The sequence below is a fragment of the Dictyostelium purpureum genome (genome assembly GCF_000190715.1).
Source record: "Dictyostelium purpureum unplaced genomic scaffold DICPUscaffold_48, whole genome shotgun sequence".
Taxonomy (NCBI): domain Eukaryota; phylum Evosea; class Eumycetozoa; order Dictyosteliales; family Dictyosteliaceae; genus Dictyostelium; species Dictyostelium purpureum.
Window position 1 is genome coordinate 17,149 of NW_003519385.1, and position 15,536 is coordinate 32,684.

At 25.1% G+C, this 15,536-nt stretch overlaps 3 protein-coding genes across 3 annotated transcripts; all 3 read left to right on the forward strand.

Moving 5' to 3' along the window:
* Positions 1-696: 696 nt before the first annotated feature.
* Positions 697-3,523, forward strand: DICPUDRAFT_76478 (uncharacterized protein; the record flags this gene model as incomplete). The annotated part of the gene is made up of 2 exons (XM_003285502.1): positions 697-981; positions 1,073-3,523. The coding sequence occupies 2 exons, from the start codon at positions 697-699 to the stop codon at positions 3,521-3,523; spliced, it is 2,736 nt and encodes a 911-aa protein (XP_003285550.1).
* A 447-nt stretch (positions 3,524-3,970) lies between these two features.
* Positions 3,971-6,993, forward strand: DICPUDRAFT_149439 (uncharacterized protein; the record flags this gene model as incomplete). The annotated part of the gene is made up of 2 exons (XM_003285503.1): positions 3,971-5,033; positions 6,956-6,993. 2 exons carry the CDS (start codon positions 3,971-3,973, stop codon positions 6,991-6,993), a joined length of 1,101 nt encoding a protein of 366 aa, XP_003285551.1.
* A 2,737-nt stretch (positions 6,994-9,730) lies between these two features.
* On the forward strand, positions 9,731-11,326 carry DICPUDRAFT_91524 (uncharacterized protein). Its single transcript, XM_003285504.1, has one exon. The coding sequence runs from the start codon at positions 9,747-9,749 to the stop codon at positions 11,208-11,210; it is 1,464 nt and encodes a 487-aa protein (XP_003285552.1). The 5' UTR covers positions 9,731-9,746; the 3' UTR covers positions 11,211-11,326.
* The last annotated feature ends 4,210 nt before the right edge of the window (positions 11,327-15,536 follow it).

Genomic DNA, 15,536 nt, shown 5'->3' on the forward strand with positions numbered 1-15,536 from the left:
TGTGTAAATTTTTTTTTTTTTTCAAATCCACCACCACCCTCATCCATCAATTTTTTTGTTGTTCTGTTTTTTCTTTGTATTTCGACAAACTTGGACACTTTTTTCAAATAGTATTATTATATAACAATAGTAATATCAATCAAAGAAACGGTATCATATACTATAGTAATAGTTAACTCCATATATAATAGTATTGTTTTTTATTTTTATTTCGTAAATTTAAAGATTATCATAAAATAAATCACCACCCAAATACACACAAATCAAATCTTATTTTAAAATTTTTTCAAAAAATAAAAAATTCAAAAAATAAAAAATTCAAAAAAATAAATAATTTTCTTTTTTTTTTTTTTTTTTTATTTTTTTTTCGACAACCAATCAAAAATCTTCTTATAAATAATTTATAACTGCAACTAGAGGTTAAAAAAAAAAACAAAAAAATAATAAAAACACAACAAAAAAAAAAAATATAATTTAAACAAAAAAAGAAAAATAAAAATCTTTATTTTTATTTTTTTTTAGAAATAAAAAAAAAGAAAAATAAATAAATAAAAAAAAGCAGTGATAATATTTTTTTCAACATTAGAGAAATAATAATCGTAGAATTATTATTTTAATTTTTTTGTTAAATTTTGTTATCTCTTGTAGATTTTTATTTATTTTATTTATTTTTTAAATTGTGTTAATGTTATTATAATGGGACCACTTGAACCAAATACACCAAAAATGAATAATAACAACAACAATAATAATAATAGTAATAACAATGAAAATACCAATACAAATATTAATAGTGTTTCAAATATAATTAATCATAGTTTTAATAATAACAATAGTAATAGTAATAATAACATCAATAATAACAACAATAACAATAGTAACAGTAATAATATTTTGGCTTATCAGAGTTTAGTTTCATTAAAGCAATTGAATAATCAAAAATTTTATAACAGTGGTAGTAGTGGTATAATAGAAGGAAAAGTAATTATTGTTATTTAATTTTTTTTTTATATTTTTTTTCCCATTTATTATTTTAAAATATTTATTCTTTCTTTTCTTTTTTTTATTATAGTTTTTTAATAATAATAATAATAATAATAATAATATTAATAATTATAATAGTAATAATTATAATAATAATAATAGTAATAATTCTGAAGAAACTAAAAATTCAATTAATTTACCATTCCCTTTAGCTACTCAAACTACTACTACCTATAACGGAAATGGAGGCTATCATAGCTCATATAGCAACTCATCAACTGTTTTAAATAATAATAATCAATTTTCTTTTAGCTCCTATAGTAATGGTAATAATAGCAGCAACAACAATAATAATAGTTCATATTCTCATAACAATCAATATTATCAACAAGAATACGCGCAAATAATTAAAAATGTTTATGGCGGTAATAACAACAATAACGGAGGAATCGCTCCATCACCATCACAATTACCAATTGGCAGTAATGTACATGATTATTCAACATCTTATAGCCACAGTGGTTCGATTAATCATTTAAATCCATTATATAGTCAAACATCACCAACCTCATCACCAATTTTATCACCTTCATCAACATCACAATTTTCCTTAAATATATCAACAAACCAAACAAACATGAGTACAAATACATCTTTTTTATCATCATCACCACCTTTAGTTCAAGATTTCGATAGAGAGATTAAAAGAAAGTCAAATTTAAAGTCTAGTCAATCAATGACTCATTTATCATCACTTGCATCTGCACCATACCACCAATCATATACTTTTCCACTTAGAGAGTCTTATAATAATGGCTGGTCAGTTCAAACAACTACTTTTTCAATGATGCCAAATAGTAATAACAATAATAGTAATCTTTTTAATTCAAGTATCAGTGAGTCAATTAAAAGAAGTAAAAGTGATAGTAATATACATGCTTATGATACCCTTATTTCACCAAGAAGTAGCGGTCCAAACTCTGGATCCAATACCCCAATCACATCTTCATCTCAACCTCCACCTTTTATTTCCATGAACTCGCCAATTTTAAAATCAATTTCACAAGAATTTAGTCAATCCAATACACAAAGTATATCATCATCAAATGTTTTTTTAAATAAATCAGTTTCATCAATTAATAATAATAATAGTCAACAATCATCACAAAAACCATTGGCTTCATCTTTACCATCTATAACCACTATTTCAGAAAAACCTGTTGAATGCGAACAATTTTCTGTACCATTGGAAATTTTTGAAGAGTGGATGGAAGCAGAGGGTTTTATTAATGGTGTAACATATATTAAAAGTGGTGGTAAGGTTATTGGTGCTCATGCTGATCGTAAAACTTTAGGTCTTAAAGCAGAATATGAAAAACCAAAAGCTACTCACAGAAGAACTAAAAGAGAACTTTTATGGACCCAAAAATATGTTTGCTCAAGAGCTGGCTCACCCAAACAAGTTCCAAAATCAAAAAAGAAAGCTGCTACTGCTACCAATAGCACTACTGAGGATACCACTCCAGCTAGTACTGATACTACCCCCACTGAAAACAATGAAGAACTTGAAATCGATTTAAATGAAGATTCAAAAAATAAGAAAAAGAAAATAATTTCAAAAAAATGTGGATGTCAATGTAAAATTGTTATTTCAGTATACGCTGATGATAAAACCTATGCCGTGGTTAGAAAAATTGCAGACCATTCGGTTCATATGACCCAACAAGAGATGGCATCAGCAAGATTAAAACAATTTGAACTACATAAACGTTTTCAATTAATTTATCCAAATCAACAATTAATTCAATCAAATATAAATATTAATAACAACAATAACAACAATAACAACAATAACAATAATAACAATAATAACAATAATAATAGTAATAGCAACACTAATAGTAATAACAATAACAATAGTAGCAACACCCAAACCATTTTACCACCATCAATTCAATTATTTAATCAACAAAACATTAGTAATAATAGTAGTAATATTAATTTATTAACTTCATTATTAACAAATAGCACACCACCTTCAATATTATCATCGTCAAACCCAAGTCCCATAGGTTTATCCAATTCCTCTTCTAGTTTATCAAATATAACTATCCAACCATTACAACTCTCATCCTCATTAAGCCAACTTACATCATCTTTAGCCTCCTTAACATCTTCATTAAACTCAAATATACCACAACTTAACAATAACAACAATAATCATAGTGATAAAAATGATGAAAAAATCCCATCACTACAATCAACTATAAACATGTTACCACCACAACAAATTCCAACAACATCATCACAATACCAAATTTATCAACAACAATTAAATCAATCAAATAACGGACTTGGTCTTTTTAATTTAAATACCGCTCAATTCTCTTCACCATCATCACCAATTGACGATGAGGTTTCACCTGCACAAAGTAACAATAGCTCACCTTCTAAATCCTTAACCTCTTCTTTCTCCTCCTCTTCATTATCAGCTTTAGCAAAAGGTTTACATATTAATAACAATTTTTCAGAATATTAAAAAATGAAAACAAATAATATTTATTAAAAAAGAAAAAAAAAAAAAAGAAAAAAAAATACAAACTTTATTTTATAGAATAATTTAATAACAACCAATCAAAACAGGTTATCATTAAACACCCAAACACGGTACATACACAACAAAACATACAAACAACACAAAAAATTAAATCGAAATTATAAAAATAAAATTCAATTGTTCAATTAGCTAAATGTAGCTAATATTTTATATCCTATTTTAATTATTATTTTTTTTTTGATCATTATTTTAATTAAATATTATAATAAACACACATAATTATTATTTTTTTCTTTTTTTTTTTTTTAATTTTTTTCAATTAGTTTTTTAAAAAATATTTTTTTGAATTTTATTTTTAAATTAATTTTTTTTACAATACCACCCATCTATCTTCATTTTAAATATATTAAATTATATGTTATAAATAAAATGGAGAAAAATAAAATAAACTATGTCCACAATAATAATCATAATCGTAAAGATATAAAAAAGAGATCTCCATCTTTTTGGAAAAACTCTATTTTAACACTAGCTCAAATTCCAATTAAAAATTTATCAATGAAGACATGTGCAATAAATAAACCAATATCAGAGATTAAAGTTTTAGGTATAGTTTATAAAACTGTTGGTTCAAAGACTAAAACTATTGGTAATTTATACAGAGGAATTTCATTATCTTTTTGTTTCAGTGCGGTAGACCTAGGAAGAGAGATGTTAGTAGAGTCAATTTTTGGTGGTGCATTAAAACTATTGGGTATAGATGAAAAAAAAGCAAGACATAATGAAGCCTATATAGAAGTAGCCAGAAAGTTTTTCGACATATCGACCAAAGCATCATTATTTATTCCATACAACTTTTTATTGGACTGCTATATCGTCTCACCAGCAGAATATTCATTTATAAGGGTTATATTTGGTGTTATCTTAAGAGAGCAACTTGGCATTAACTTTAATATCAAAGGACTTATTTACTTTATTTTCAAGCTTGCATTTAAAGTTTTGTTTGCTCCATTCACCCTATTCAGTGTAGTCAAATATCTTATTGGCAGTTTAAGCTCTGCAAGTACCGTAGCCAAAGAGTCTGTTGTGCAAATTTCAAGCAGTGACCAAATTAACAATTTATTTTATGCTGCATTACCAACACTCCTTTTATTTGTAGGCAAAAAGCTAATTAGAAACACTGTTCATCTATTAGAATTAAAATGTAATCAATTGCATCAAAACAACCCAAATAATCAATTTTATAAACACACTAGCCAATTATTTTCAAATTTCTATTTCAGGGGTATTGTAACAGGTATTCTAAATTGTCCATTGGAAGTTATAAGACTCCACTATGTTGGTACTTTCATTCAATCCTACATCGACACTGTTGACTACTTAAAAATAGACCCATCTGTAGATCGTACAAATCTATTAGCAAAATCCATCCCGATGGCACTCAATCCAATCTCTACAGCATCAATAATAATTAATAGTCAAGGTGTATCTCGTTTGTTCAATGGTTTATTTTCTTTTATAATCTCAAATATTTTTATTGAATATTATAAAAAAGATAAAGAATATGACTATTTTGATATCTTTAAAATATAAAATAAAAATAAAATAATTTAATATAACAAATAAAATTTTTTTTTTTTTTTTGGTCTAAAAATAATTTTATAAAAAAAAAAATTTTCAAACACTTTATTTTCCGATTATTGCCCCACAAATTACTAATATCTTTGTAATCATAATCACTACACTAACCGAAACAAAAAAAAAAAAATTTAAAAATTTAAAAATTTAAATCAGGTTAAAATACAGATGCTGAAAAGGTACCTTAATATTGTATTTTTTATTTTTTTTTAGGAATATTTTTATTATTACGTTATTATTATTAAGTTTTTGTTTTTATTATTTTTTACATTATTATAATTTTCTTTTTTTTTTTTTTTTTTATTATTTCTTTATTTTTTTTCATTGTAGAGTGGTTTGTGTGTAATTTTTTGAAGTGAGAAAGTTAGAAAAAAAAAATCACAAAATTTTGAAAGCCCCATTAATGGCCTTGCCCACATGCACATTTATTAATTTTTTATTTTTTTTTTTTTTTATTTTCCACAAAACCACATCCTTTTCTTTTTCATCCGCCCATAATGATATAATATTGTGTTTTAAAAAAATAAAAATATTGGTAATATTTTCTATCTTTTACCATTATTTAATTACCTTTTTTTATTTTGTATTATTTATTTATCTAAATAAAAAATAAATAAATTAAAGAAGAAAAAAAAAAAAAAAATAAAATAAAAAAATTATTACCTTTTTAAACTAAAATTATAGCCAATCATTGGAATATCTTTTAGCTTTTTAACATAACACAAAAAATAAAAAAAAAAAATAAAAAAAATTTACTCGCATATTCCAAACACAAAACAAATATACATTATAAGTTATATATTGTTTTTTTTTTTTTTATTATTTTTTTTTCTTTTTTATTATTTTTTTTTCTTTTTTATTTTTTTTTTTATTTAGTTTTATTTTTTGTTCATTTATTATAGAAAAAGAAGAAAATTTCTATTTTATAATTTAAAATAAAATAATTTTTTAAAAACACACCCTAAACATTTTTTTTTTTTTTTTTTTTTTTAATTTTTTTTTTTTTTTTAAATTATTTTAAAATTTTTTTTAAAATTTTTTTTTAAAAAAAATAAAAATAAAAAAAAATTTGTTATTATTAACAAATAAACATTTAAAACAGTATTGTATTTTGAAATTACTTAAAGCCCAAAATATTTGTGCGCATGCGTTTTGTTTGTTTATTTGTGTGTTTTTGTGTTGTCCTTTATTCATGCCCTTTATTCATTATTTCTATAACTTCGGCCTTTAAAAAGACACCCTAAAAAAAGGTGGGTTTTGGGGGGTGGGGAAAGGGTTTTTTTTTTTTTTTTTTTCCTTTTTTTTTTTTTTTATTAATTTTATTTTTCTTTCACACACACACAAACACTCATATCATACACCAAAAGCATCACTGCGATTTTTTCTTTTTAAAATAAAAAAAAAAACACACACACAAGACAATTAATTATTGTTTTGTATCTCAAATTGTATCTTTTGTTTCTATTTTTATTTTCTTTTTTTTTTTTTTTTTTTTTGTTATTATTTTATTTTATTTTGTTGTTTGTTTAACTGCCTTTATGTTTTTTTTATAATAATAAATATTCAATTCAAATATACACACATCCTTTTTTTTTATTTAATTTTAATATTTAATTTTAATTATATTATTTTTTTTATTTTTCAAAAACAAAAACAAAAACAAAAACAATATAACAATATAAATACACTTAACATTAATTATATTTTATTTCCTCACACTCATTCAAACTTATAGATATTATAATAAACAAATATTAATTTTTATTTTTTTAATAGAAAAGAAAGAAAGAAAGAAACCAGTTCCTTCTTATTGATCAGAATTGTATTAAATAAAAAAAAAAAAAATCAAATAACAATCAGTTTTTTTTGTATTTTATTTTTTTTGGTTTTTAAAATAATTTTAAAATAAAAAAAATAAAAACAAATAATACACTCTCATCACCACACCATATCACGAATAACAATACAATAGTCAAATTTAATTAAAATTAATTAAATATAAAATATATTTATTATATATAAAAATTATATATGTTTTCATCAAACCAAACAAAATCATTAACACTACAACAATAATCATATTTATTTATTTATTTATTTATTTAATATATACACAATAATAATAATATAAAATGGATACAACCACACAACAATCACCATCACAACCAAATAATAACAATACTCCAACAGGCCAAAAGTTTTCAGCCTCTGTATATATGAATTATGATTTTCTTGATCCACAAATGACAGATCCATTTTCAGACCCAAATCAGCAACAGCAACAATTGCAACAAATGCAGCAACAACAATTTCAATCGCATCAGTTTAACAATGACTATCATTCACAAGAAGTTTGTATCAAAAAAATAAAAAAAAAATCAAATAAAAAATTCTAACCTTTTTTTTTTTTTTTTAATTTTAAAAGATGACTTATAATCAGGGATTTGCATTTAATGTTCAAAATGCCCAACCCACTAATAATGGTTTCCAAGTTTTTAATAATAGTTTCGATAATAACAGCAATAACAATAGTTTTATGTATAGCTCAAATGGAGGGTCCCAATATATTCCAAATCCAACATTAGTTAACAATAGTAATGACAGTTTAAAAAATCAATTTACTAACACAAATATGAATAATATTAATATAAATAATAACAATAGTAATATGAATAATATGAATAATAATATGAATGGTAATATGAATAATAATATGAATAATAGTAATAACAATAACAGTAATATGAATATAAATAATAATAACAATAATAATATGAATCCATTTTCACCAAGCCAAATAATGTTTGATAATATGAATATGAATAGCAGTTTTAATGGATTTAATTCATCCAGTTTTATACCAATTTCAAACCAAAATAATATGTTATATAACCAACAACAAAATATTAATCCTTTCAGTCAATCATACGACTCTGCTATGAATAATAATAGATATAATAATATGTCTCCATTAATGGGAGGTTTAGGTGGTAATGGCTTTGTATCGAGTTCTCCTCAAACAATTCCAAATAGTAATAACAACAATAATAGTACACCATTGTCTCCAACATTAGGTTCTACCCCAGGCACTCCAACATCAATTTTATCAAATCACTTTTTCAATGGCATTAACATATCGTCATCACCAACTTCTACTTCATCATCATTAAATTCATCACCTGTTAAAAAGAGTAAAAATCCATTATCAAATAGTAATGGTGGTATTGCCAACTCCACATCCACCACATCAACTACCACATCCACAAGTAGAAAGAAACCTCAAAAGCATGAATCAATGACTAATATTACAGCAATTGCAAAGCAATCATTGAAAGAGGGTAAAAGATCAAATAGCTCTCCAAATTTAAAGAAACAAATGCAATTACAACAATTACAAGCCCGTCAATCATCAATTTTACCAGGTGAAGGTGGCAGTAATAGTTTAATTCCTTTACCATTTGGCACAGACAATTTGAGTGGAAACAGCAGTCCATTAAGTGGTAGTCTTGGCATTGAATTTAATACAATCAATCACAGTAGTGATAGTATTTCATCAAATGATTTCGGCGGAAATTTAGTTCACAGTAACAGCGGTAATCTTAGCTCACCCATTATTCCGGATTCACCAAGTAATAATTACTCTTCACCATCACCATCACCATCACCACCACCACAAACCACCACCACCACTACAAGTACTCCAACAACAAAGGGCAAAAAGGTAAAGAAGAGTTTACATGTTTCAACAACTCAACATTCGCCATCATTAACAGGTAGCACTGGTAGTATGTTAACACCAACTATGTCTGGATTATCACTAAGCGGGGGCAATTTCTCACCACTAGTATCTCCAGCTGCTGGCTCATCACCATCTCCATCACCACTCTTAAGATCAATGGGTGTAGGAGGAATGTCTAAATTGGATCTTCAAGAACCACTTGATTCATTACCATCACCTCTATCACCAACTTTAAACTCATCAAATGGTTTATTGCCATCCCAAAGTTTAAGCTCGTCATCATCATCATTACCTATTGTTTCGGCTCCAATGCAAGCTCCAAATGTTTTCAATAACTCAGATTTCTTAAAACAATTAAGAGAAAATATTTTACCACCACAATTGGCACAAGATGAAGCATCCATTGAAAAGAATATGTTAAACTTACAATCTATTGTCAACACTTTACCAGAAGGACTTAAAAAAGATCTCTTTTCCTCGATTTATGAATTATCGTTAGATGCCCAACTTCATTATGGTAGCAATTTAGATAATGATAATTTATCTGCATTAATGTTGTTCCGTAGAAAAATTGTTAACTTTAACTTATTCCGTATGATGATGCTCATCGATCCAAACTGTTTTATCCCAATACCAACAACATTAAATACTCAATGCGCTCCATTTCAAAATACTACAACAACTACAACAAACTCAAACAATACGTCCTTCAATGATTTAAATTCATCAAGTGGTTTTAGTAATAGTAGTGGCGAGTTCTTTTTTAATAATGGCGGTAATGTCGGTGCTACTCAACAATCATCTCAAAATGACAATGGTTTCATTAGTATGCCCCCACAATTCTCATTAGATGGTATTCCAGCATATAATATGAATAATGAAATGGAGTTATCTGAAAGAGATGAAGATTTAAATAATAATGTAAATAGTTGTAATAATAATAATAATAATAATAATAATAATAATAATAATAATAATAATAATAATATTAATAATAATAATAATAATATTAATAATAATAATAATAATAATCAAAGTAATAATAGTCAAAACTTATTAGATAATAATAGTAATATGAATAACAATTGTAATATAGATAACAATAATTGTATAAACGGTCAGCAATCATCAAATTTAAATAGCAGCGGAAAAAGAAGCAAAAAAATTTATAGAGGTGATTCATTTGGAAGTGATATCAGTACTGGTTTAATGGGTAGCTCTGATAAACTTCCATCCCATCTTATTCAACAACAACAACAGCAGCTCAATATTAGTTCAGATATACCGAATAGTAATCAAGTCCCTAATACCAATGGACAATTAATGTATCCACAAAACTTTTATTTCAATAATCCAAACAATAGCAATGGGTCAATGTATATAAATCCTTATGGTATTAGTACTACTACTTCGGTTCAAGGTGGTATTCCTGTTTCAAGTGCCATGCATCAAATGTTAATGCCCAACTCAATGGGCCTTAACGGCATGAATAGTATGAACTTGAATTTGAGCAACATGAATAACATCAATAAACCAACAGTTTCCAATCCACCAGAACAAATGTTAAACACCAATAATAGTAATAATGATATAGAAAATAACAATACAAATAATAATATAAATAACAATACAAACACAAATAATAATAATGGTGACTCATCATCATCATCAGCTGCATCATCACCATTAATTAATAATGGAAACAATAATGGATCACCACCACAAAACCAACCAACCCAGTCAACCAATTCACCATCATCATCACCAATTCATAGACATCCAGCAGTTACATCAATTTCGTTAGCCAACTTACATAACCAACAAATGTCACCAATTTCACCACGTTCTCCACGTTCTCCTCACGATATTAACGATGGTAGCCAATCTCCATCATCGCGTAGAAAGAATAGATTCAATGAACTTCAAGTAAAACGTTTAAATGATTTCTTTGAATCATTAGATAAAAATGGTAGTAAACATAGTAGTGATGATATTGCCCTATTAAGTGGTGAATTGGGATTAACTGAACAACAAGTTCGTGTATATTTTCAAAATAAACGTGCAAGATCACGTCCATCCCCAAGAGGTACTCCAAACCAAACCAGTCAAAGTACTTTGGCCCAACTACAACAACAACAAATTCAGCAACAGTTGCAACTTCAAGCTCAATTGAACTCTGCCAATACAACTCCGCAACTAAACTCAACAAATAATGTAAATACCAATTTTGGCGGTAGTCAAAATAACAATACAACCTCCAATCAAATGATTAATGAACAGGTTTGTGAATAAAATCAACAATTATAATAATCAACCTTTTTTTTAAAAATTAAATTATATAAAAAAAAAAAAATTAATAATAATAATAATAATATAATAAATTATTTAAATGCATATTTGTAAATAAGAAATAATAATGATATTTTAATTAAAACCATTTTTCTGTTAATTTTAGTGAAATTTTTTATAACTTTTTTTTTTTTTTTTTTTTTTTTTTTTTTTTTTTTTTTTTTTTTGGATTTATAATTTTAATTATATTTTTTTTCTTCATTATATAAAATTTTTAAACAGGATCGTTACACATTATATACGATAATGTAATTTCTAAAAAAGGATGGTAATATACACACACTTTATATATTAAAAAAATATAAATAAATTAAAATAATTTAATTATAAAAAATAATTAAAAAAAAATAAAATTAATTTTTTTTTTTTTTAATTTTTTTTTGAATTTAATTGTTTTTTTTTTTTTTTTTATATTTTTTTAATTTTTTCGTTTTTTTATATTTTATTTATATATTTGTTTGTTAATATTGTATATTTTATATATATATAATATTAATAATTTTGTTATTTGTTATTTTCTTTTTTTATTAATTAGAAATCTATGACAAATAAAACAAAATTGAATTTACAAGAATCAATTGCAGATATCATAAAATGTAGTATATGTTTAAATTCACCAAAAAATCCTAGATTTTGTCCACAATGTTCTTCATTATTTTGTTTGGAATGCATCGGATGTTGGATAAAGACAAATCCATCGTGTCCAGCCTGTAGATGCGAGTTAACAGCAGATAATTTAAATTCAAACCTTATTGTTTCAAATATTGTTAATGTAAGAATCTATATAACGTAAATATATGGTTAGATATCTTGTTATTAATATAGTATGCTTTTTTTTTTAAAAATACTTTAGGAATTAGTAAAATCGGAACAGGAGGAATATACAGCATCAGATTTATGTAGTTTTCATGGATATGAAAGATTATATTATTGTATTTACTGTCAAGAACCAATTTGTTCAGATTGTGCTTTATTTAAACATAAAGGCCATAGAATTGAAAAACTTTCTATAAATTTCAATAAGAATTTAGAGATTTTAAAGATCGAGGAAGAGGCACTAAAGTAAATATTATATTTTTAATAATAATAATAATAATATAAGGTTTTTTTTAAAATTAAAATTTTTTTATATTAACCCCTTTTTTTTATTTTTTCATTAACTATACAATAATAATTAAATAGAAAAAGACAAGAGGAGTTAATTGAATTAAATTCATTTTTGGAATCAGATGCAGAGACATTATATAAAAATAAATCACAGCTCGAAAAAGAAATATCAAAAGTAGTGTTAGCAATGAAATCAAGATTAAAACAAGATTTTGAAAGTCGATATTCAACCATATTGGGTAGGTTTTTACTTATTAATACAAAGACAATTATTATAATAATAGGAATAATAATATTAATTTTCATTTTTATATGTAATTCTAGAATCACAAGAAAAAATTAATAATGAGTTAACACACTTGGATTTTATTTATAATGATTTATTAAACCATTATAAAAAATCACCCAGTTCATTTGTAGAAACAAGTCCAGATTTCATTAATGTTTTGCAAAATGTACACAAGAATTCAATTTTAGATATTTACAAACCAATCAATACAGATTTACAATCAGAATTAGTTCCACCTTTTGAACATCGTTTTTTAAAATTTGAAAACTTTTTAAGTGGTGACTTATTTAGCAGTCGAGTAATGTTTTATGGTATGACTTGGGAAATCAAATGTGGTATAGATGACGATAATTGTTTTTTAAATTTAAAAGTATTGGAGTGCAATTCAGATGGCAAATATTTTTACATGTTTACAGTTATTAATCAAAAATCGAATGTTAACAAATTAATTGAATTTGATTTACCATTTCAAGCTGGTGAAACATTTTATATTCCAAATTTTTCATCAAAACAAAATTTGGTATGTATTTTTATAGAATCATCTGTATATTATTTATTATTATATATATTAACTTTTTCCTATTATATTTATAGATTGACGAAGGTTTTATTTTACCAGAGAACGATATTTTACTATTACAATTTTCATTTAGACCACAAAATTACTACTGCTTTAGTAATGATTTAAAACGTTATATAGATATTTTAGAGTATAGACACAGAGGTTATTTTAGCGATGAAAATGATAATGAAATAATTGAAACTACAATTACAAAGTTTGCAGACAGATCGGCTATACTCTCTGACGACGATTTTTTAAATACAAGCAGCAAGAAAATTAAAAATAAACATAAGGTTATTCAAGAAGACGATGAACAAGAGGAGGATGAAGATGATGAAGAAATTAGCACAGAAATAGAAGAGGGAGATGATGAAGAGGAACACAGTGTTAGTCCAGATGAAGATATAGTTATTCAATCAAAAAGACAACAAGGTTATACTATTAATAATCAATATCAAAATTATAGGGAGTCTCCATTATTTCAATCTTCAAACAATATCACTTCAGCTACAACCACAACTACCACCTCATCAGATATTTTAAATAATATGTCAAGTTTAAATTTAAATAATAACAATAATAATAGGTCAATGTATAATTTAAACCTCAGTAGAAGTTTTTCAACAAATAAAATTTTTAACGATGAATATAATGAAGAGGAAGATGCATTATCGTCAATAGGGTCATCATCTGATCAATCAAGCTCCAATTCAGACTCTGATTCAACTGATACAGATGATGAAAATTTTTCTTTTAATGATGCACCAAAATGGTATAAAAAGATCAGCAAAGTCGAAACGATAAGGAGGGATTTTAATAATTTATTAAAAAGGCTCAATTTCACAAGTTCTCAATTAACAAATTTAAAAACAACCGGAATTAGAGACCAGGATGATTCAAATGATAATCAAATTTTAAATTTAATAAATGATAGTAATAATAATAATAATAATAATAATAATAATAATAATAATAATAATAATAATAATAATAATAATAATAATAATAATAATAATATGGATAATAATAATAATAATAATAATATAAATGGTGAAACCAGTCATCAAAATAATGATAATGTTTTAGGTGGTTCAAATAATATTGATATCATTGAAAATAATGTTACCATTAATAATAATTGTAATTATAGTCAAGATAATAGTTTTATTAATAATAATAATAATAATAATAATAATAACAATAGTAATGTAAATAATAATAGTGATAAAGAAGCAGAAGAAGAGTTAAGTAAAAGTGAGATTGTAAAAATATTGGAGAATGGTATTCTTATAGATAGTAATGGAAATAAAAATAATAATAATAATAGTAATAATGACAATAGTGTAAATAATGGTAATGATAACAACAATAATATTAATGATACCAATAATGATATTAAAGAAGAAAGTATTTTAGATAAGCTTAAATTTTCAGGTCAACAGCAAAGTTTTTTAAATGTAGATTATTCGCAAAATCAATTCCTATATTCAAATGAAAATACAGAAAATGAAGATTTTAATCAAGAAACTGCAACCGAAACAGAGAATGACTTTTTAACAAGTGGTTCAAATATGGGTTTAAATGTTGAAAACGAAAGTGAATTCGATAGTAACAAGAGCTATGAAGGAAGCACACGAAATTCGCAAATGTTTACATCTGACGAGGAAGATTTCGAAAATACTTTTGAAAACAATTTTAACGATGATGATGAGGTTGGTAGTACTAGTAGCAGTGATGATTCAGACGATCAAGGTGATGACGAAGAAAGTGATAATTCCGACGAAGAAAGTAGTAGTGAAAATAACGACGAAGACTACAATGATGACAAATACAACAACAATAATGATATCGAAAGAGAACAAGAGTTTGATTCAAATAACGTTGAAGATTTTGAAGAAGAGGAGGTACATGGTGTAGTAGAAGATGGAAGTGCCAATCATAATAAAGAAAGTATCCAACAAAAGACAATTATAAACGAAGAAAACTTGGACTTGGAGGCAAATGGTGTCAGTAGTGGTATTAATAGTATAACAAGTGACAGTAATGGCAATAGTAGTGACATCAATAGTAGCAGTAGCAGTAGTAGTAACAGTGACAGTAGTAGCTATGGAGATCAAGACACCGATGGTGAGGATGAAGAGGAAATTGTTAACCAGGTTGCAAATTTTAATTTCAATTTTAATACAAATAATAACACTACTTTCAAGAATTTTTCATTTAGACCAAGATTTCCCAAAGAAGAACCAGTAGAAAAAAAAAGTAATGATGATGACAACGAAGACGATGATTGCGATGGTTATGATAGTGAACA